Genomic DNA, 22490 nt, shown 5'->3' with positions numbered 1-22490 from the left:
AGCTATGCAGGAGGCGGGGGAGCAGCTGAGACTGACACTACAGATGTAAACAGAGCCTCACAGCACGGCTGTGATTTATGAGGTATTGCAGAGTGCAGGGGGACCTTAGTGGGGTTTAGGATAGCAACAGAGGCTGGGCTGTATAGGCAGATCCAGCCTCTGTATGCAGATAACATTCTTTAAACACACCTCGGGTTCTCTTTAAAAATGGCCATTACCCCCGAACAGCTTCCTGGTCAGCACACTGGTGACCACTTGATGCTCCAGGGCCGTAAATATTCGTCTATGCAAGTTAATGAGAAATGAATGGGCAGAGAAAATTGCTCTGGTCCTCAAGTGTAATATCGCCCACTTGAGCCATAGGGAAACATGTACATTACCTTGCACATTCAGTTGTAACTGACAGCTGCTGATATATAACTGACAGCAACTGGTATACTCAGTTCTGACAAAATATTGTCAGAACTTGAAGGGATCACTGTAAGAAGAAAATGGTGAGCTCCTGAGAGGAACTGATGGCGAGGTAAGTATGTAATATTCATTTGCAGCTACCTCATGTGTTTATTTAAAATAATTTTACTCACTTCAGGTTCCCTTTAAGTGTCCCTCTTTCTCAACTGAAAAAGTTGGGCGGTATGCTAGCTGGCCACTAATGATCCAATTTCTAGCGAAAAATCGTTCGAGCGATCAGATATTCTGATCGAATTGGTTGTAAATAATCTCCATTGGTCGACACAATCGATTATGAACGAGTGAAAAAAATGTCGCATGTCGCCCGAATGAATTTTCGTCAAACGAAAATTTGGATTTTCTTGGTGGTCGTGATAGATAGGAAGCAATGATTGGTTAGTTGATGGTGTAGTGAACGATTTTTCATCCGATCAGAATTTCTGATCGCTCGAACGATTTTTCGCTAGAAATTGGACCGTTAGTGGCCAGCTTAGGGTCACATTGCCTACCTGTGTTTTGGGAGAAAACTATGGCCCACTGCCTCAGTTACATTACAGTTCACTCTCCGCCCACACCATGTAGTAATGGAAACACCAATTTTCCCACCGTGGTCATGGACACACCCATTTTTTGCGCAGCACTTGCGCGCCGCTCTAGCATCCCCCCCCCCCTCAGGTTGAGCCAAGAAAAATCTGGTCACTGTAGCTTATGGCAGCACACGCGCAGCCTGTACAGCATGCATGTGCTGTACAGCAGGTTGCAAAATCTAATAGGTCGCAAAAGCAGCCACGCCGGTACTTATCCGTTAGTCGGGCGCATCCGGCAGGTGGCGCTAATTACTATTCCCCCTCCAGGCCGACATGGATAGTAGGGAAAGATGTAACTCTGGTGGAGTTTTGTCGCCACCTAGAGGATGCGCCCGGCTAACGGATAAGTACCGCCACGCCAGGGTAAAGAGGTCTAGTGAGAGGGTGGTGGAGCATCAGGTGAGACGACAGGATCTGGCTAAACATACGGTAGTTCAAGCGTGGGAGAAACCAGGCCCAACAAGACTCAAGTACTGCAGTGCAGTGCAGGGAACAACACCACAGAGGAAAAGCCAATTTTATCCAAGAATTACACAACACGTGAGTCTGAGCTGCCCATGGAAGCTCTACTGCGGAACAGTGACACTGCAGTCAGTCAGAGGCTCGTCACATGACGGGAGAGGGAAGTCTAGGAAGGCGGGGTGAGTGGATGTGATCACATGGGGATGCGGTGACGTGTGCTCAGTCATCTGACTCTGGAGTGATCATCATCCGTTCTGTGTAGTTCCCGGTGAGCCGGTTCGATCGAGGTGACCATGGCCAGCCAGTCAGCGGGAATCCAGCAGCTGCTGCAGGCGGAGAAGAGAGCGGCCGAGAGGGTGGCAGAGGCTCGGAAACGTGAGGCTGTGATTACAATACTTGTTGATTCAATGACACTAACTTATAGTTGTTGCTGCTGCTGCTCCCACCTCTATAATCTCCTTGCTGTGGTGGAACTACAACGCCCAGTATGTCTCATTAGACTCCACTTTACCTAGCTTCCTTAGACATGGAGATCAGCAGTAGTAGGAGAGCCACAGGTTGTTCATTTATAATTAATTCAGTGGATGGACAACCTGTAGCTTGCCATCTGCTCTATAGCTTCATCTTCATACATCTGCGTTGTGGTATACAGGTCACCACACACTGATCGACCTCTCCCATCAATATCACTATGATTGAAGAAGCTCGAAATTTATGCAGCAGGTGGCCAGATCGATTGTATTTATTTTTTTCCAATATGGATTGAACAGACCTGATGGAAAATCTAGGTTAATTGGTGGCGGGTTGAGAGTGACGTCAGATCGCTCACAGAATTGCACTGGGTTGACTAGTGCAACGCTGCAGTTCTGTAGATATTTTTTTTTTGTACTTATCCGTTAGCCGGGCGCATCCTCTAGGTGGCGACAAAACTCCACCAGAGTTACATCTTTCCCTACTATCCATGTCGGCCTGGAGGGGGAATAGTAATTAGCGCCACCTGCCGGATGCGCCCGGCTAACGGATAAGTACCTTTTTTTTAAAGGTTTTCATTCTGAAAACCCTGGCGACCTTGAGTTGGCAGCTGCAAGCGTAGATACAGTGTGGCACATGTCAGCTGCAAGGGGCTGGAGGAAGCCCTGGGTAAGTATATCTGGGGGCATCATTTTATGGCTGACAGCTCCTTTAAGAGGAAATAAATATGGCAGCCTTCATATGCCTTTCACTTCAGGCTTCCTTTAAACAACTGTTCATGATCATTTCCCTGACGGCCCTGATGTTGCGGAGCAGTTCTTTTTGGCACTGCTAGATTTGGGTGCAGCCAGCGCCACCATAGGCTACAATAGGAATCACAACTGAGCGGCGCTCAGTGAGTAACGTCGGCGCCGTCAGAAGACTGAGCCGAGGTTGCTTAAAAAACACAATAATTCGGCCTCCAGCAATCGCTGGGAGCCGAATTATTTCATTCCCCCACTATCCATGGCGGCCTGGAGGGGGAATAGTAACTAATACGGCCCGGACTTGTGCAGAAGCAGGATCAGCCATATACCGGCTGTATCCTGCTCCCAAGTCTCCCGGCGCCGATTTCAAATGTATGCTGATGTCGGGCTATACTTTATGCTCTGACTACAACCCTGCTTAGGCGAAACCAGTCGTGTTGGAATCATTTTTCTGATTATTACATTATAAGATATACCTTGATGCACTACTTTTCTACATAGGATGTTGCTTATCAGGCAGCTGGGTAAGCATGTCCTTACTGGGATTTCAGATACATTTTTGCCTGAAGCAATTTAAAAAAAAGGGGTATTACGTGAGAAAAATAGCCACATTTATAATTTTTGCATAAAGCAGGGCTATGGAGTCGGTACAACAGCTTTTCTCAAACTTTTTACCCTGGAGGAACCCTGCAAATCAATTTTGGATTCCATGGATCCCCTTCAAATAGTTTTGGGATCTCATGGAGCCCCTGCATTTATTCTGCAGGAAGCATGGTCTTTAAAGAGTAACTGTCAGGCTGCAGAAGCTAATTTAAACCTCTATTCTCCTGTGTTAAACAGTTTAGACAGAAGCCAAAAAGACATTACTAAAGATAAAAATCTCTCTTACATTTAATGTGTTCTTATCAGCAAAGCTAAGCTCCTAAGGAGGACGCAAGCCGCATTCCATACTGCAAAGCATTCTGGGGCCCTCCCCTCGGCTGCTAAGGAGAAGACGGGATCAAGTTTCAGCAGCTTCTAACTCAGTCCAGCCACAGCACAGATAAATCTCCGGGGCAGAGTACACTGCAGGAGTCAGCTATTGTTCCTAGCCACATGGCTCATTAATATTCACTGCACACTGTGTTATTCTGTACGAGCTGTTCTGTGATCAGAAGCAGGCAGGACATGACGACACATTTGGCTTCACAAACATGGAACCTGCCATGGGCTGTCAGGAGCATCATTCTCTGCATATACTATATAAATATTCTGTGAAATCCAAACGTGGACAGTGAAATGCATATGTAATGTAAGTACAGCCAATCTTTAGCTACTGGTATATGTGTTTATTTTCTCTGAGACCTTATACCTAACAGCTCCTCTTTAAAAGTAGTTGTGGCTGTTTATTTTACTATCGCCCCTCATTATACTGTCTCCTTATTCTAGTTCTCTTTAATAATGTGCTCATTATTATTCTTACCCCAATTTAGTTATTACAGTACCCCCTATTATAATGAGCTCTTTATATGTCCCTCGCAATGAGGGAAAATGCCAAGGAATCCCTGCAGAGTGCTCAAGGAACCCTGGGGTTCCAGGTAACCCTGGTCGAGAGCCTGTGGTACAAAAATCATCTGACTCCTCCGTTTATGAAATCACCGGCTCCAGGTACCCAGGCTGCACAGCCCTATCAGGGCTATGGAGTGGGTACAAAAATAATCCAACTCTGACTCCTCACTTCATAAAACCACTGCCTCAGGTACCCAGAAATTGCTCTGACTCCACATAAGTGCTTGCAATTTTAAGTTGTCTTATGAACCCTCAATGCCTGCAATCTCACCTGCTTCAGATAGACGTGCTCTGGGGACTCTAATGCTGAGTTGTGGTAAAGTATAGCAGTACTTATGCAGCCCCAGAGGGATTTATTTTTACGAAGACACCAGGAGCTGCAGAAGAAAACAGGCCCAGAGGCTGACTGGGCCCTGTTTATATCACTTGTCTTCTGTTTATGTTGTAACAATTACCTTTATTTATATATACACAGTACAGTGCTACAGTTAGGCTCTGGTAACTATTACCACAAGTGCTCTTCCTGTCACTCAAATGCCTGAGCAATATTTCTGGTGACTAACCCATAATGTCACCTGAGCTGGGCATTATTGGTAGCCTCAGGTGGTATAATGCTGTAGTATTAAACTTCTGCTTTATGGATGTTTAGAATGCGCTTTTTTTTCTTATTTTATTTAAAGGATAATTTTAGTGCTTATACAGAACTATTTATTTGCTTGTGAAAAAAAAAATACAAATAATTCCTTGATTAGTTTTTATCAAACCAGAAACTTGTTATAAAATGCAGCAAACAGAAAAAAAAGCATAAATGGAAACAGGTGAAGCCATCCTTGCTTGTGAACATAGTACAGTAATCAGTTCTGAGATGTACTTCCATGCAGTTCCTGAAGATTCTCTCTTGTTTGCTCGAAAACCTTCCTTAATCCTACTGCCGATGTGAAGTGCCTTTAACCTCCTTAACGGTAATCCCCAGTCAGGCTCGGGCTGGAAATCTGCAGAGCAGTAGCCCCGAGCTGGATCCATGGGAAGTGTGTAATGTGTAGGGCTGCTCAGATCGATCTAGCGGTATGATTTTTAGGGTCTAAAGGTGGCCACACACTATACAATTTTTTGAATATCTGTTCAATTTAAGAATTGCAATCAATTTTTCTGACTGATTGCAACATTTCAAAAATATGACCAATGTATCACACACGTATGTTCAATTTTCCCCCCAATTATCATAAAAATGATTGGATACTCTGAAAAATTGCTAGGGTGTGTATATTAATAAATTGACACTCCAACACACACCATACAATCTTTAGAAAGATTGAAGAAAAATATCTGGCAGTCCGGATCGATTAAAATCGAAGAAAACGGGAAATCCGATCGTTTTTTTCAGTCGAATGAAAAAAAAGCTTTCGATTTTTCCGGGAGATACGATCGTTTTTATCGAATTACTGTAAAATCTGATCATTTTATTGTATCGTGTGTGGCCACCTTAAGAGCTTATGAAAAAATTGCACCACTTTCAGAGCCTAAAAACCAAAAATAATCATACCCCCAGGGAGGTTTTTAAGGCCCCTGTTACACTTGCCTTTCAGGTGTGCATTGCGTTACCCTATTTTACCACAAGGCAATGGGGCATGGCACACTTACTGCATCGCATTGCGCCTGAAGTGCCTGATCAGCTGTTGAGCCGCCACAAAGTCAACAGCGCATTACAGTTGGACTTCCACGGTGACGCATCGGCAGGAGTAATTGAAGCCAGTGGGTGACGCAGAAATGTAAATATATTTGCAGCAGGGGTGCTGAGGGGTGCTGAGCGCATGCATGGAACTGTGGGACTATGACACGGAAACCTTGGAATCCCAGTGACTTACTGTCCAGCAGGGAGTATGTCGCTATGTGAGGGGGAGCGACGGGTGTGCGATTTTACTGTGTTTTTAATGGAACTGAAAGGGAGCGTTTTTTTTTTTTAACCTTTTGGGGACCGATTGTAGGTTGAATCTATGTCCAGCAGGTGGTACTGCCGCCCTGACTGGACGTTGATTCAACATCCGCACTATGAACTGACGCGTTCGTGCGCACCTGAAAGGGGAGGTTAAGCTGACATTTGATAACTGACATCTCCCCTCAGTGATCAGCAGCCATCGCCTATGGCTGCTGATCACGTGATTAATCATTACGATCGCCGGCGGATTGTAGTGATCAATTTGACAGCTGCGGCGGTAGGGGAGAAAGAAGAGGATCCACTCAACCACCACCCCCCTCCGTTCCCGCGGCGATCGGCGCTCCCCACCACTCTTGCCGGCATCTCTGCTCCTTCTGACGTCATCAAGCTGCGACCCGGAACTGAGCGGCAGTAGGAGCAGAGGGGTCTGCTGCGGCTCGTCGCTGGAGTCTGGAAGGTGAGTGAAGGGGTCGGCATGAAAAGGGGGTGGAGACAACTGGCCACCATGGGAGGACACTGCCCAGCAAGATCCTGCAGGGATCCGGGTGCCCTAACCCCCCAAACGTGCCCCCCTTCAGCAAAAAGACCTGGTCCTTAACCTATTTTGGTTCCTGGACGTAGAAACTACATCCAGGAACCATGCGTGCTACCGCGGCCGATCGTGCACGCGCGCTCCCGGCCCGTGGTTCGTTAGCCAGGCAATCAGTGAATCGGGCTATGGTGCCTGATCACTGATTCCTCTCCCCTGCTGAAAAAGCGACAGCTTCTCTTGGAAGCTTCGCTTTTTCTGGCTGTAACGTACCCCATGCATCGCTCTAATCGTGTGTTACGCTTAGTGACGTCATGTAAACAAACTCATGGCCGCCTTCTTGTGGCCAAAAAGTAAAACTACAACTAAAAGTAAAAAAAAAATTTAAACACACATTTACATTATAAATCACTTGTTTACATCCTCCCAAAACTACCCAAATAAAATGTTTAATATATAAAAAAAAAATGTAAATATTTACCTAAGGGTCTAAACTTTTTAAATATCAATGTAAAGATGAAATACTTCTATATTTTTTTTTATTTTAAACTTGTAAGTAGTGATAGATGCAAAACGGGAAAAATGCACCTTTATTTCCAAATAAAATATTGTCGCCATACATTGTGATAGGGACATAATTTTAATGGTGTAATAACCGGGACATATGGGCAAATACAATACGTGAGTTTTAATTATGGAGGCATGTATTATTTTTAAAACTATAATGGCTGAAAACTGAGAAAAAATTAATTTTTTTATCCTTTTTTTTTCTTATTCTTCCTGTTAAAATACATTTACAGTAAAGTGGCTCTTAGCAAAATGTACCCCCCAAAGAAAGCTTAATTGGTGGCGGAAAAAACAAGATATAGATCAGTTCATTGTGATAAGTAGTGATAAAGTTATAGGCTAATGAATGGGAGGTGAACATTTCTCAAGTGAAAACGACGGAACGCGAATGGGTTAAGGGGAAGGGGGGGGGTAGGCGGCCGGTCCCAAAAGGGTTAAAAACCGATCAGACATTGCGGAAAGGGCTCAGTGTGTCTCAGGCCTTAAAGTACAGGTATGAGTTTGGCCTGGATTACTGCATCTTTACATTGACAACCATAAAATTATTTTAGGCCTTCTTCTTAGCTGCCTGTATCCCTGGCCGAGTCCGATCACCCACAAGGCAATCTAGGCGACCTGTCTATCTCCTCAGGGCCTCTGGCCTCTTCACCTTAACAAATAAAACAGGGGCAAGCAAATGTAATGAAGGTGGAATCTTGCATAGAGCCATAATCCTTCCCTGATCCCAGACCTGTAAGCCGATGCATTTCCCCCATTTACTACCATATTACCGCTATGCCTCTTATTCTGGTTCACTGGCTGTGTAGAGCAGCTTTATTCCTTTCTCTAATCTGTGTAAGCCATTATTAAGTGCAGTCATCAGTTTTCATCCATTCTTGCTCCGGGAAGAGGATATTTGTCCTGCACACCCCTCCTTGCAATGCATTTAATTCATTGGGCTTTGTGCCCTGCAGTAAAACCTTACTGGATGAGTGGCCAGCTTAAATGTATGTAATGCATTGCAAGATGACTTGCTGTTCTGTGTCTTCTGGGCATAGAATCACTCGTTTTCTATGAGAGACCTTTGTATGGAGTGATAGTTATACTGCAGCTAGTCTTGTATAGTGTTGGGCAGCCATGGGCTCAAATTTGGATTCGAGTGTTTCAGATAGTTGCTATCCGGATTTCATCCAGTAATGCTGTGCGAGGGGGTCAAGCTTACCTGTCTGACGTCTTCTTCAGTCCGTCCCTCAGCGCCTCCCACGATGCGCTCCAAGTGGCGGTCACGTGATTACAAACACTTCCTCCTTCAGGGGGAAGTGTTTTGTAATCACGTGACGCGCGTGGACCGCATCGTGGGAGGGGCCGGACCGAAGAAGACGTCAGACAGGTAAGCTTGACACCGCCTCCCCCCCCCCCCCCCCAGCCCGCACAGCATTACTAGGTGAAATCCGGTTAGCAGCTATCCGGATCACCCGAATTTGAGCCCATGGCTGCCCACGGCCCGCCAGATTACCGGGGCTAATTCCAGGAAAACAGAGTGGCCGACCAGGCTGGTGAAGGACACCTCATAATGCAAGAGGTAGTACCAGGTAACTATAATTATGCCTAGTGTCCTGATCTCAGGTACATTTTAAGGACCAGAGAATTCTAGGTAAAAATTACGGTGCTCATGGATGTCACGCCGCACAGACCGGTCTCATCGCTGAAGCCCACTCGCTCTGCTGTCGGTATGACAGCAGAGCTCTGTTAGCAAGTCAGGAGCTGATTTCATTGGCTCCTGACCCTGTGATCACTGTGAGCCAATGTGATTGGCCGATGTGCAGAGAGCACGGCAGCAGAGGTGGGAGCGGGCAGTGTGGTAATTGAAATGAATTCCCTGGCAGTGATAACGGGTCCCAAACACAACGTAGATTTCAATTAGCAAGGCCCGAAAGCGGTTAAAGGATATCTGAACTGAGGGTGGTGTGGAGGCTGCCATATGCATTTCCTTTTAAACAATGCCAGTTACCTATCTGCAAAGAGTTTGTATGTTCTCTCCGTGTCTGCGTGGGTTTCCTCCGGGCACTCCGGTTTCCTCCCACATTCCAAAAACATACGGATAAGTTAATTGGCTCCCCCTAAAAATTGGCCCTACACTACAGTACTTACACTACATAATATACACATATGGCAATGGTAGGGATTAGATTGTGAGCTCCTTTGAGGGACAGTTAGTGACAAGATATATATATACACTGTACAGCGCTGCGTAATATGTCGGCGCTATATAAATAATAATAATAATAATAATACCTGGCAGTTATGCTGATCTCTTTGATCCAGATAATACTGCAGTCACCCTCCTGAAATAAACATGAGCCTAATCCAGTCAGACTGAAGTCAGAAACATATGATCTTCATGTTTGTTCAGGGTCTGTGTCTAAGAGTTTTAGAAACAGAGGCTCAATAGAACAGCCATGTAATCTGCATTGTTTAAATATCCCTCTCAGTTCAGGGGTGCTTTCAGTTTGGAAGCCAAAGTACATGCGACACGACCTAATATGTATATTACAGCTCTGCTGTATAACTCTTTGATTCTATGTACATCAGCGGTATATCATTCTGTGGTAATAATGTTTAGCTACCGGTAATCCATGAAATGTTGCAAGAAGCCACAGCTGTATTTATGACGATTTGGTGGTACTTGTATGATGTCACTCAGAATGTCATGTGACCCTAGCTTTCTTCTAATCCAGGAAAGAACAAACGACTGAAACAAGCCAAAGAAGAAGCACAGGCAGAGATTGAGCAATACCGTCTGCAGAGAGACAAAGAATTCAAGGCTAAGGAGGCTGCTGTATGTACCTTATGGAGGCCTAGTGTGGGCTCATTGTTTGGAGAAATGTAAAGTTTAACTTTTGTCCAGGGGAAAAAAATGGTCAAATACAGTGACCTAAATAGACAGAAGTCCAGACAGACATTAGTGGAAATCCTGTGCAGAAGTAAATGCTTAAGTGCATCTGTTTACATAAAGTCCAGGGTGGCATTTAAACAAAGTGGTAAGAAACTGCTTCCATTTGACTATTCAAGCTGGGGTAACTGTGCAAAGCAGGCTTAAAGTAAACCTGTGAGCTTTATAAATAAATATTGTAAAATGATGAATAAAAAAAATTAGTTACTGTAGATACTCGAGTATAAGTCTAGAAATTTAGGTCTGATTCACTTCATAAAAGTATAGGGGTCGGCTTATACACTAGTCACGGGCAACAGTGAGCACACTAGGTAATATGGTTACTAATAGTGACATTCCCATTTGCAGCAATTTACCCTGTCGTTAGCGACACTTTGAGGAAAGAAAATGCCAAGAAAACACAGGTGTGAAAGTCCTGGCCAAACCATTAACAAGGAAAGCGGCAGGGGGGAAATACTGGGCTGCATAAAAGGGAGTGAATAATTGCAGCACTTGGGGGTCTGGATGAGGTATTGGCTGCACTTAAGGGAAAGGAGGGGTTAATGGCGCAATACTGTATCCAGTGCAGCCTTTAACTTTGCTGGGTAGACTTATACTTGAGTCAACAAAAAAATTCCAGCTTAAGAAGGTTAAATATTGGAGTGGACTTATACACGAGGTCGACTTGTATTCGAGTATACACGGTACTTGCTTCAGGAGAAGATCCTCCAGTGGCTTCCCCCGTCTCCCTCCACCAGGCTGTGTCAGCGCTTTACCCTCCTGAAGCTCGTGGCTGCGCTCCCATATGAGAAAGAGCGAGGCCGCACTTGCGCCTGCTCAGTATCTGTGGAAAAAGCAGAGCTTGATTGGGTCCTTGCTACTGCAGTGCGCACTTCAACCAGGGCTTACTGATGGTCTTGCAGTGGGGACAGGGCTGAAAGTGGCCGGTGGAGGACAATGGGAAAAGCCTCTGGATTATCCAGAGGGGAGTATCCATTTGGGGCACTTTTGTCCTTACAGGTCCCCTTTAAAAAAATGATTTGCACTATCTCTGTTTTGTGCATAGTGCTAACATCACCAGCAAAATGGCAGACCCCATGCAGGCAAAAAAAAAAAAAGCTGTAGAAATCTGTTGTGGAAACAAACCTACATTGGTAAAGATGGCTGATACCTCAAGGTCCAGCTAATTTATTTGAAGTTAGCCTTAAACTGGCTGCAAACTTAAATAACACTGATTCTGCAGGGAGGTATTTTCAGTGCGCATAAGGAACTCAGCACATCCATACTAGTCCAAGAAGCATCATTAATATTGGTAACAGCACTCACTGGCTCACTTATTCCTCTCATGTAAAGCGTGTCTAAACTCTATTTGGATCTACTTTAACAAAATTAATTTAGCTTTGATTAACCTTTTTGAGCACGTTGACTTCAGTGTACTGCAGATGAGGCAAAGGACTAATTGTGGAGCTTAACGCTCTCAATACATAACTGATTTTACCTCATGAATGGATTGTATGGGTGTCCGCTATAGGATCACAGCCTAACGCCAATCTACAGCGATACGATCTTAGCCTAACGAATCTACAAGATACGATTCTTAGTTACGACCTACAATTCGATTCTGTTTAGATTCCAATTAAACCCTAAATGTCGATTGGATTGATCAATTCCATGCATTGACAGATGCATCGATTGATTCGGATCGATCGATTATAGGATTGTTATTATAAAGATTTCGGAAATAGATCGTAATCGAATCGTACAAGACAAAGAATCGGTATCGTGTAGGTTGGGCTTAGGGTCAGAGCGCCATCCACTGACACCAGGCAGCTTGTGTGCATATCCCTTAGGGTACAACACTGCCGGGGCTGAGCATGTTTTACATGCCAGACCTGCCATTTCTATAGTGCAGTGACATTTCGAGTCTAGGGGGACGTTGAAGGCATTATCGAAGTGTTGAAGTTTGTTCGGATCTGTGATCATGACTGTTCTACGGTTTTGATTGCGTCAGAGGTTACACACAGTAGTACTGATGACGTTCATATGTACACGCTGCTGGTATTTGTGGCCACAGCTCTGACCTTTAGTTTGGGGTTCAAATTGTAATTACTAGTGGCCAACCCAAAACAATCCAATTATGAATTAAAATGTATACATGCATGGCCAAATATTATCAGCATTACTAATCCTTTATCAAATGTCATCTTCAAAAAGGGGGGGGGGGGGGGGAGACTGAACTCTGATGCATAATCATTTGCCTTTGGATAAAGATGAAATAATTTATTGGTTTGGTGGAAAAACTGGTTGTCGAGAAGTTATACTTAACCACTTCGGCGGCTGGTCGCACTAGTGTTTCCATGGAAATGGCCGCTCCTGTCAGTTCACGGAGGGAGTCTCCCGTGAACAGCCTGCGAGCCTCCGATCGAAGCGAAAATGTAAACGCCCGGGGAAGAAATCCCCGGTGTTTACATCGTACGCCGCTGCCATAAAGGAGATCGGCGATCCCCAGCCTCTGATTGGCTGGGGATCGCTGCCGTCTGATAGGCTGAAGCCTATCAGAGGCGGTACAGGACTGATTGCCGTCCTGTACCGCCCATAGAGAGAAGGGGGGGGGAAGGGTGAGGGAGGGGGAGAATAGCGCTGCAGAGGGGGGCTTTGAGGAGACCTCCCCCCCCCCCCCCCCCCCCCCCCCCCCCCCGCTAGGCGAAAGAGAGCGGCGGCGATCAGACCCCCCCCCCCCCCCTCCCAGCAGGATATTCCCCTAGTGGGGAAAAAAGGGGGGGGGGAAGTCTGATCGCCCTGCCTGCACACGATCTATGCTGGGGGCTGAAGAGCCCACCCAGCACAGATCATTGAGAATTCCTGCAGTCCTTAAGTGGTTACAGAGAATCTGTATTGAAAAAAAAACATGCACCTGGGGTACTCACCTCGGGAGAGGGAAGCCTCTGGATCCTATCGAGACTTCCCTCGTCCTCCTGTGTCCCATGGCGGTATCGCTGCAGCCCATGGAATGCACAGCCGACAATTTGTCAGCAGGTCCGGATTTACCTCAGAGGAACCTATAGGCACAGATGTCCTGGCACCTTAGACTTCGCCCTCCATGAACCTACAAACATCCACCAAACTGCACCGCAAGTGTGCTGGCTGGCCCAGCTGACACTTGCCCGTCATAGAGGTGCCCCTTATTATTAGGTATCCAGAGGTAACCTCAGTATAAAGTAGTTAGAGATGCCCCTGACTGAAGGAAGCTCTCATCAGTGATACGCAGAGAGCAGAGTGAGTAACGCTCTGCTCAGGACTCTGCATAGGCAAGGAGGGAGGGAGGCACTAAGGATGGGGAGTGAGCCGCCTTTACATCTTCAGGCGCCTGTAGGCACATGCCTAGCAGTGCCTTATGGTAAATCAGCCCTGTTTGTCAGGTTGTGCAATATTTACCATTCCCTGTACCAGCGGGGGCGCTGTTGTGGCTCTCCGCTCGGAAATGGGTGGAAATAGCGGGTCTGCTCTATTGCGCAGGAGACTTGCGCGGCTGCGCAGTAGAGCAGACCCGACGGATCGGCTATTTCCGAGCCGGGTGCTGCGCCTACGCAGGAGCCAGGAAGGTAAATATTTACATTCCCGTTCGGGAGCTCTATTGCTGCCGCCGTGGGACGTTGGAGGATGGGGGAAGCCTCCATAGGATTCAGAAGCTTCCAACCCCTTCATGCTTGTCAAGCTACAGAGTCACACAATGACAATGCACTTTCTATTGCAGAGCTTGGTGGGAGTGTCTGCAGACTCTTCTTGCTTGCATTGCTCCACCCTTCCTCCTAGAGTAAGGAGGAAATGACATCAGGATTGGCTTCAGACACAGAGATTCCAAAATGGCACTTGCCTGAAATAGTTTTTTTGCACTATTATGCTTAAAGTAAACCAGAGATCTTGTCAAAGTAAAGATTTGATACTTACCCGGGGCTTCCCCTCGCCCCACATAAACGCATCACAAGTGTAATTTAATCTCTCAACTGTGTCAGCTGCCTGTCTCCCAGAGCAGCCAATTTGTAAACGCAGGATGTTAACCCTATGTCTGCTTCAAGTCAAGCAGGAAGTAAAAACACTGCAGATTTCTATCAACTGTTACAAAAATGTTTTTTTGTCCTCCCGCGGTCTGCCGTTCAGCCGTGATCAGCCCCGGTAACTGGCTCAGTCGGGTCCAGTCTGGGTATTTGGTGCATGTGCCGACCTCCCGCGCATGCGCAGTAAACCGGACTGACGCGACTTAGCGCGGCTGAACAGCAACCATGGGACAATGAGGGACTCAGATGTGTTTATGGGGCGAAAGGAAGCCCCGGGTAAGTATCAAATCTTTACTCTACAAGATCTCTGGTTTATTTTAAAGGGGACCTAAACTCAGAACTTCCTCTCTGCTCTTAATAAGAAGCAACATCATCATAACCTTTAACTACTTTAGTACCGCGGTGATTGAAATCTACGCCCTGTTTCGGTGGGCTCCTAGCTGGCAGGGCGTAGATTTCAATCACCGTCCGCAGCGCGCATTTTGCTGTTTCCGTTGCTCCCCGCCGATCACGCCGCTCAAACCGACATTTCTTGCCGCAGCTCACTGGCTCTGCCTGTCTCTATGACGGCAGAGCCATGTGAGCCGGTCAGGGAGCCGATTTCATTGGCTCCTGGCCATGTCTATCAATGTAAGCCGCTCCCATTGGCTAACGCGGCGGGTAGTGGTGAATCGGCTTGTACACGCAGTGCTAGCTGCATGTAACAGAAAAAAGTGTGGAAATCGTTACACCAGGGGCTGAGAAATCCTACGCGGCGACTCGGGATTATCGCCCAGGAGGTTAAGGGCACTGTTGACATGGGAGGCCAAGGTTCGTATCCGGCCAGGGTCGGTACCTATTCAGTAAGGAGTTCTAGGAAAGACTCCCTAACTCTGCAGGATGGCCTCTTAAGCCTCCCGGAGGCTGCAGCTCTTGAACGCTTTGAGTCCGACAGGAGAAAAAAATCCCCATACAGATGTTCGTATTATTATTAAAGAGTTCAGGTCCACTTTAACCTCCCTGGCGTTCTATTAAGATCGCCAGGGAGGCTGCGGGAGGTTTTTTTTTTTTTAATAAAACTGAAAGTTGGCTGCATGAAAGCCCACTAGAGGGCGCTCCGGATGCGTTCTTCTGATCGCCTCCGGCGACCAGAAGTAACACGGAAGGCCGCAATGAGCGGCCTTCCGTGTTTCGCTTACCTCGTCGCCATGGCGACGAGCGGAGTGACGTCATGGACGTCAGCCGACGTCCTGACGTCAGCCGCCTCCGATCCAGCCCTTAGCGCTGGCCGGAACTTTTTGTTCCGGCTACGCTGGGCTCAGGCGGCTGGGGGGACCCTCTTTCGCCGCTGCATGCGGCGGATCGCCGCGCTGCAGCGGCGATCAGGTAGCTCACGCGGCTGGCAAAGTGCCGGCTGCGTGTGCTGCTTTTTATTTGAGCCAAATCAGCCCAGCAGGGCCTGAGCAGCAGGCTCCGGCGGTACTGGATGAGCTGAGCTCGTCCAGACCGCCCAGCAGGTTAAAGCAAACCTAGAAAAAGTTAGATACTCTCCTATGGAGAAGAAAAGTCTTCCCAGTCCTCTCTGTGCCCTTGGTCCACTACTGTCTGTTTTTGGGACTCCTTGGAAAGGCTTCGGAAGCACTCGCATCTCTGAGTGCCCTTGAAGACGGGTGCATCTGTACTGCGCATGTGTGGGCTGCGCACTCGTGCTTGAGCAGTATAAACCCACTCATCTTCAGGGACGTGAGCACTTCTGAAGGTGTGTTCTGAAGGTGTGTTCGACCAGATGGCTGGAACATTTTTATGGGAGGACAGTGGTGGACCGAGGGCTTGAAGAGAGGCCTGGAAAGCAGGGCTGTGGAGTCGGTACAAAAATCTTCCGACTCCAACTCCTGTTTATGAAACCACGACTCCGGGTACCTAAAATGGCTCCGACTCCTTAGTCTAATACTTAACAGGCCTGTGGATTTTGTACAAAAATCATCCGACCCCGACTCCTCAGTTTATGAAATCAACAACTCCGACTCCGGGTGCCCAAAATTGCCCCGACTCCTCGTCTCCGACTCCACAGGCCTGCTGGAAAGCCATATCAGCCTTCGCTCTCCATAGGGGAGTATCTACTTTTTTGTTTCAGTGTTGCTTTAGTATTACTTTAACCCCCTTGCCGGTCCAAATCCCGCGGCAAGGGGGCAGCATAGCAGTTTTTTTTAAATCGTGTAGCGAGCCCAGGGCTCGCTACATGATAGCCGCTGAGCAGAGGCATCCCCCCACACACTCCGATCGCCTCCGGCGATCAGAGTAAGCAGGAAATCCCGTTCAGAATGGGATTTCCTGCTGGGCTTCCCCGGTCGCCATGGCGACGGGGCGGGTGGACGTCGGACGTCAGAGGGAATCCCGATCCACCCCTCAGCGCTGCCTGGCACTGATTGGCCAGGCTGCGCAAGGAATCTGGAGGGGGTGGGGGGCGCGGCGGGCGGCAGCGATCGAGAAATGCACGCAGCTAGCAAAGTGCTAGCTGTGTGCAATAAACATTTTTTGGGGAAAATCCGCCCAGCGGGGCCTGAGAAATCCTCCTACGCAGGTTTTCCCGAGCTGAGCTCGGGATAACCGGCAAGGAGGCTAAAGGATACCTGAGGTGACATGTGACAGGAGATAGGCATGTGTTGGTATGGTGCCAAGCACACAACTATACAGCGGTCCTCCCTTCCTTTTTCTTTCTTTTTTTTTTTTTTTCTTTTTTTTTTTTCTCTGCCTGAAAGAGTTAGACATTAGGTATGTAAGTGGCAGTTCCTGTCTGAGTCAGGACTGGATCAGACCACAGTGTGTCCCTCACTGATAAGAAATTACAACTATAAAACTCTTTCCTAGCAGAAAATGGCTTCTGAGAGCAGAAGAGAGATAAAAAGGGAAAATAGTTCATAGATTTTAGCTGTGGCATACTTCAATGAATGTCATTGAGCAAAAACAATAAAACAGTAAAAACTTAAAGTAAATTTAAATTATAAAATAAAACTGGAATTTATTCAAGTCATTTTTAGGAGAAGGAAGATGGATACAATCGTTTATTTTCACCTCGAGTGTCCTTTAACGCTCTATAAGTTCCACCCTTTTGTTGATCATGCTTGCTGATGCTGAGTGTGTTTTTCAGGCTTTGGGCTCCCATGGAAGCTACTCAGAAGAGGTGGAGAAGGAGACACTGGCCAAGATGTCCATCATCCAGGAAAACTATAAAGCAAACAGTGATCTGGTGTTAGAGCAACTGCTGTCTCTTGTGTGCGACATAAAGCCAGAGATTCACATCAATTATCGCATCAACGGCTAGGGGAGTTCCCAGAGTTCCCTGCGGCGTTGGCCTCTTCCGTCTCCCTTACTGCTGTCATGTTATTTATTGTGCTCTGGCACTTACAGAAGCCATATTCCTGGATTTAGCACTGTCCCAGTAATGTCTATGCAAACGTTTGGTACAATAGAGCCTAGCTTGGGTGCTAGTAAGACCAATACTACCATGAGCCTTACACAATGGGTTAAGCTTTACACTAGCTTAAATGTCTTGTTTTAAGAAAAAAGGGAAGTGATTACAAAGGAATTTGGGAAAGGGGGGGGGGGGGGGGTGGTAAGCGGCTGTGGTGTAGATTTTTGAGGAAGTAGCAAGTCTTAAGTCAGTTTTGGTTCTCTTAGTTTGCTTTTCCTTGCCTTCCTTTTAGAAATAAAAATATTTTCATGTTCCTTAAATGGGTTGTGTATTTTTTTCCTTTTCTGTCATCATTAACATGTTTCCATATGCACTTCCTGTGCAGTCAAATGTACTTCCTACGCAGCCATTTTGTGGATTGCAAATGGAGATACAACTCTACGAACAAATACGTGCAAAATTAAATACGGCCGAGGCGGACAATAACTGCCCGTGCCGAAAATCTAACCTGCGTACAGTGGCCCTGATTTCAAGTGCTGCAAGTAATGTGCCTGGCGGATCGAATTAGCCGAGCACTGTCCAAGGGAAATGTTGTCCCTGCTCTGACGCTCCTTATGTGCCACTTAATCAGCCTCCGGTTCTCCCACACAGCAACAGAATGCGTCACTAGCCTGGAGGCCAACGATGTGTCTGTATAGCTTGTCAACCAAGTGGCAGTCCATGTACATATACAAGGCTTTAGCTTGGCTGCAACGTACAGGCATATAAAATTGATACTTTTTAAAGCACACCTGTAATTAAAAATAAGACTCCTAATACATTTGGTACAATTGAGCAGAGCTGTGGAGTCGGTACAAAAATCCTCTTACTCCTCAGTTTAGGATCCTGCCAATTCCTCTAATATGCATATTACAATCTCTTGTTTATTGAAAACGTAAACGGCTCATCGCTGCCAAAGCTTAGGAATTTTAAAGGACAACTGAAGAGGGATATGGAGGCTTCCATATTTATTCCCCTTTAAACAATACCTGCTACCTGGCTATCCTGCTGATCCTCTGGCCCATATGCAATTCGTTTTTTCTCCTTAATTTTCTCCTAGGTGATATTATTAAATTTGTAAATAAAATGCCTTTTAAACCCCCAGCAAGCAAGAATATATTTAAAATAGTTTTTATAGTACTCTTTTATTTAATTTTTGGTACCTTCTGAGTTGTTGAGTGCTGGAAAATTAATATAGTAGAAAATTAAAAATTATCTTCTAGGAGAAAACTCAGGTGAAAAAGTTAATTGCATATGGGCCTCTGTCTCTAATACTTTTAGCCATAGACCCTGAACAAGCATAGGCAGATCAGGTGTTTCTGACAAGATTAGCTACATGCTTGTTTCTGGTGTTATTCAGACACTACTGCAGCCAAAAAGATCAGCAGGGCTGCCAGGCAACTGGTATTGTTTAAAAGGAAATGCATATGGTAGAGTCCATATTCTTCTTAATGAGTTGTCTATATTAGGATGGCATCTGCTTTTGGGGACAAAGCTGAGAGTTTACCCTGTCAGCCATTCTGGTCTGTCACTGTCAAAGTGAATGCCCCAATAGGTTGTCTGTATAATAGGTTTCACCAGAGCCCTATATCTGCTGGGTTCCAGCGTATAGCCCTGCCACCTTGCAGAAAAAGGCCTCTACCTTTTCTATAGTTTTATTCTGTTGGCTGGATGGTGTACTGGTTAAGGGCTCTGCCTCTGACACGGGAGACCAGGGTTCGAATCTTGGCTCTGCCTGTTCAGTAAGCCAGTAATTCAGTAAGGAGTTCATTGGGCAAGACTCCCTAACACTGCTACTGCCTACTGAGTGCGCTCTAGTGGCTGCCTCGCAAGCGCTTTGAGTCCGACAGGAGAAAGGCGCTATACAAATACTGCCATTATTATATTTTCTGCAAGGGGGCAGATCTATGCACCGAAACCCAGCTGATGTAGGGTTCCAGTGAATCTTATTAAACAGACAAAGTGTTAGGACACTGCAACGTTTAAGCATTAGTGGTTTATGCACATCAGAGATGCATTTTAACTAAACTTAAAGAGACTCTGTAACAAATTGTTTATCTTTATTTCTTCTATGCTATAAGTTCCTATGCCTTTTCTAATGTGGTCTGGCTTACTGCAGCTTTTCCTAATTGCACAGTAGCTGTGTTATCTCTGTTATATGATCTAATCTTCTCTCTATAGTCGGCACAGTCAGGCTGAGGCAGTCAGACTGGAATGTGCAGGGCTGCTTGTGATTAGCTAGAAGCTGTACACACCCCCTGCAGGCTCTGTGTGACTAACACACTCTGCTTAGCTGAGCCTATTAGAAGCTGGTTAGTTTGTTTGTAAACACTGCCTAAAACTGGCAATTACAAGCCAGGTTTGCAGCAGAGAATGGCAGAAACAGCACAGAGGGGACCAGGAGCACATAATGAATAGAATGGTATGCTTTTTATTGTAAGAATTTCAGAGTACAGATTCTCTTTAAGATATTGCTGTAGAGTAGCTGTTAAATAGGAATCAAAACCACTTTGGTTAGAGTACTTGTAGTGGGTACAGAGTATCAGACAGATGGGTCGACCTATACTAGATAATTTCCGACAGATCCGATCGGATCTCCGATCGTTTTCCTGATCAATTTTCTCATCACTTAGATGATCTATGCAAATCAATCAGAAAAACGATCGGAAATCAGATCAGACCTGTTGGAAATTATCCAATTCGACCCATCTATCTGACATGAAATTGCATTGGAAAGTAAACTTCCTGAGCATGCCCTAATCCATGGAAAACCCCAACAATACGTTAAGTGAAGGTCAATTCAAAATTGCCAACAATAGTAAGTAAGTACAGGGCTAATTGACACTTTATGCCTGGCCCTGGGCTGGGTACCAGACTGGTATTCAATATACACTGAGTCCTATGTGCAGTTGTGCACCATGCAATTTCCCATCAGACAGATGGGTCGACCTATACTAGATAATTTCCGACAGATCCGATCGGATCTCCGATCGTTTTCCTGATCGATTTTCTCATCACTTAGATGATCTATGCAAATCAATCAGAAAAACGATCGGAAATCAGATCAGACCTGTCGGAAATTATCCAATTCGACCCATCTATCTGACATGAAATTGCATGGAAAACACCAAAAATACGATAATTAAAGGTCAATCCAAAATTGCCAACAGAGCAAGAGCAGAGCTGAGGGTAAATCTTGCCATGGTGAGTGACCCTTCGATCAGATCACGAGATTAACTAAAGGTCAATCCAAAATTGCCAACAACGCAAGAGCAGAGCTGAGGGTAAATCTTCCCATGGTGTGAGTGATCCTTCGGTCAGATCATGACATTAACTAAAAGTCAATCCAAAATGGCCAACAATTACAGAACAAACAAGATCAGGGGCCAATGTCTGTCTGGGCTGCCCTGGGTACCGGACTCAGACTCACCATGCAATTTCCCATTAGACAGATGGGTCGGACAACCTATACTAGATAATTTCCGACAGATCCGATCAGATCTCCGATCGTTTTCCTGATCACTTAGAGATCTATGCAAATCAATCAGAAAAACGGTCGGAAATCGGAGTAGACCTGTCGGAAATGATCTAATTCAACCCATCTATCTGACATGAAATTGCATGGTGTGTACACTACACAGTAGGCCTTCATAAGAGATTAATGTGTATTTCTTTAGGCGAGGTTATGGTGAAGAAAATTTAGCATGTTGAGAGTTTCAGGGCTCATTCTTGACCGCTGAGGAGACAGGATATGTCCGCTGGTACTAAATATTCTCTCTGAAGGCACGCTTGTTGCAGGTATGCAGAGATACTTTCTAGCCACATTTGCCAGAAGAGGCATTTCTTGCCTATGCATTTTCCACCAAGAAAGAGGGTCAGCATCACTGCTGATAGTAGGAAGAGATATGTACATGGACACCTCGGACCGCACTTTTTCATAAATGTTTGCATTTCCTAATGCCTTGTTCTGCCGGGATGTGATTCGCTGTAGCAACCCAGACAGACCCTTCTCTTTCTTAGTAGTGGTGGTGGTGCTAGTGCTACTGCTTCCTGTTCCCTCTTCTCCTTCATTTGCTTGAGTGGGTTGTTCTAGTGTTGTTGTTGCACTTGCAGCAAGAGTCTCAGCTTCTTCAATACAGGCCTCAACTGCCAGGTTTTTACAAAAGCTTCTCTTAAATCGGGGATCTAGGAAGCAGGAGATGTGCAGCACCCGTTGCATTGACTCTGTGTATCTCCCTTCTAGCAAGTCTTCCCTCATTATAGTCTTCATCTGTGAGGTAAGTATGCTGTCTTCAGTTTGCTCCTTAAAGAGAACCAGAGATGAAGCACCCTCATGTATTTTACCTTATAAATCAGTGGGAACATGACAGTAAACACCTAATCTGCTCTTTGTTACATTGTTCTCTGTTTAATTTGCCTATTATCACCTCTAAGATAAGAATCCCGACTAAGCAGTCAGCTGGCTTTGCTACAGAAAGATTATAGCTGAGTCTGTGTTCTTTTGTCTTTTCAAGTCCAAGCCTGCCCCCTGCTGGCTTTGCTCAGAAATCATTATAGCTGAGTCATTATAGCAAAGCCAGACTCAATGCACAGTCCGGGATTCTTATCTCAGCTAGATAACAGACACTTTTAGCAGTGAGGATGAAACAGAGGGCAGGGTAGGTGTTTTCTCTAATGTTCCCACTGATTTCTATGGTAAAATACATGAGGGTGCTTCGTCTCTGGTTCACTTTAAGGATTTCATTGCCAATGTGCTCAAGTATTGGTGTGAGTGAGGACAGTGTGACCCGTTTCTCAG

The 22490-nt window shown here is 45.9% G+C and overlaps 1 protein-coding gene across 1 annotated transcript; it reads left to right on the top strand.

Annotated features, from left to right (window-relative positions):
• The first annotated feature begins 1696 nt into the window (after positions 1-1696).
• ATP6V1G1 (ATPase H+ transporting V1 subunit G1) lies at positions 1697-17973 on the top strand. Its single transcript, XM_068248273.1, has 3 exons — positions 1697-1874; positions 10014-10114; positions 17390-17973. The coding sequence occupies exons 1-3, from the start codon at positions 1793-1795 to the stop codon at positions 17561-17563; spliced, it is 357 nt and encodes a 118-aa protein (XP_068104374.1). The 5' UTR covers positions 1697-1792; the 3' UTR covers positions 17564-17973.
• The last annotated feature ends 4517 nt before the right edge of the window (positions 17974-22490 follow it).

The sequence above is a fragment of the Hyperolius riggenbachi genome, chromosome 8 (assembly GCF_040937935.1).
Source record: "Hyperolius riggenbachi isolate aHypRig1 chromosome 8, aHypRig1.pri, whole genome shotgun sequence".
In the NCBI taxonomy this organism is placed as follows: Eukaryota; Metazoa; Chordata; class Amphibia; order Anura; family Hyperoliidae; genus Hyperolius; species Hyperolius riggenbachi.
This window is presented reverse-complemented; position numbering and strand designations above follow the sequence as displayed.

Coding starts and splice junctions, on each gene's coding strand:
- ATP6V1G1 (XM_068248273.1), top strand. CDS start 1,793: ATGGCCAGCCAGTCAGCGGGAATCCAGCAGCTGCTGCAGGCGGAGAAG. Junction 1,875..10,013: donor GGTGGCAGAGGCTCGGAAAC/GTGAGGCTGTGA, acceptor CTTCTAATCCAG/GAAAGAACAAACGACTGAAA. Junction 10,115..17,389: donor TCAAGGCTAAGGAGGCTGCT/GTATGTACCTTA, acceptor TGTGTTTTTCAG/GCTTTGGGCTCCCATGGAAG.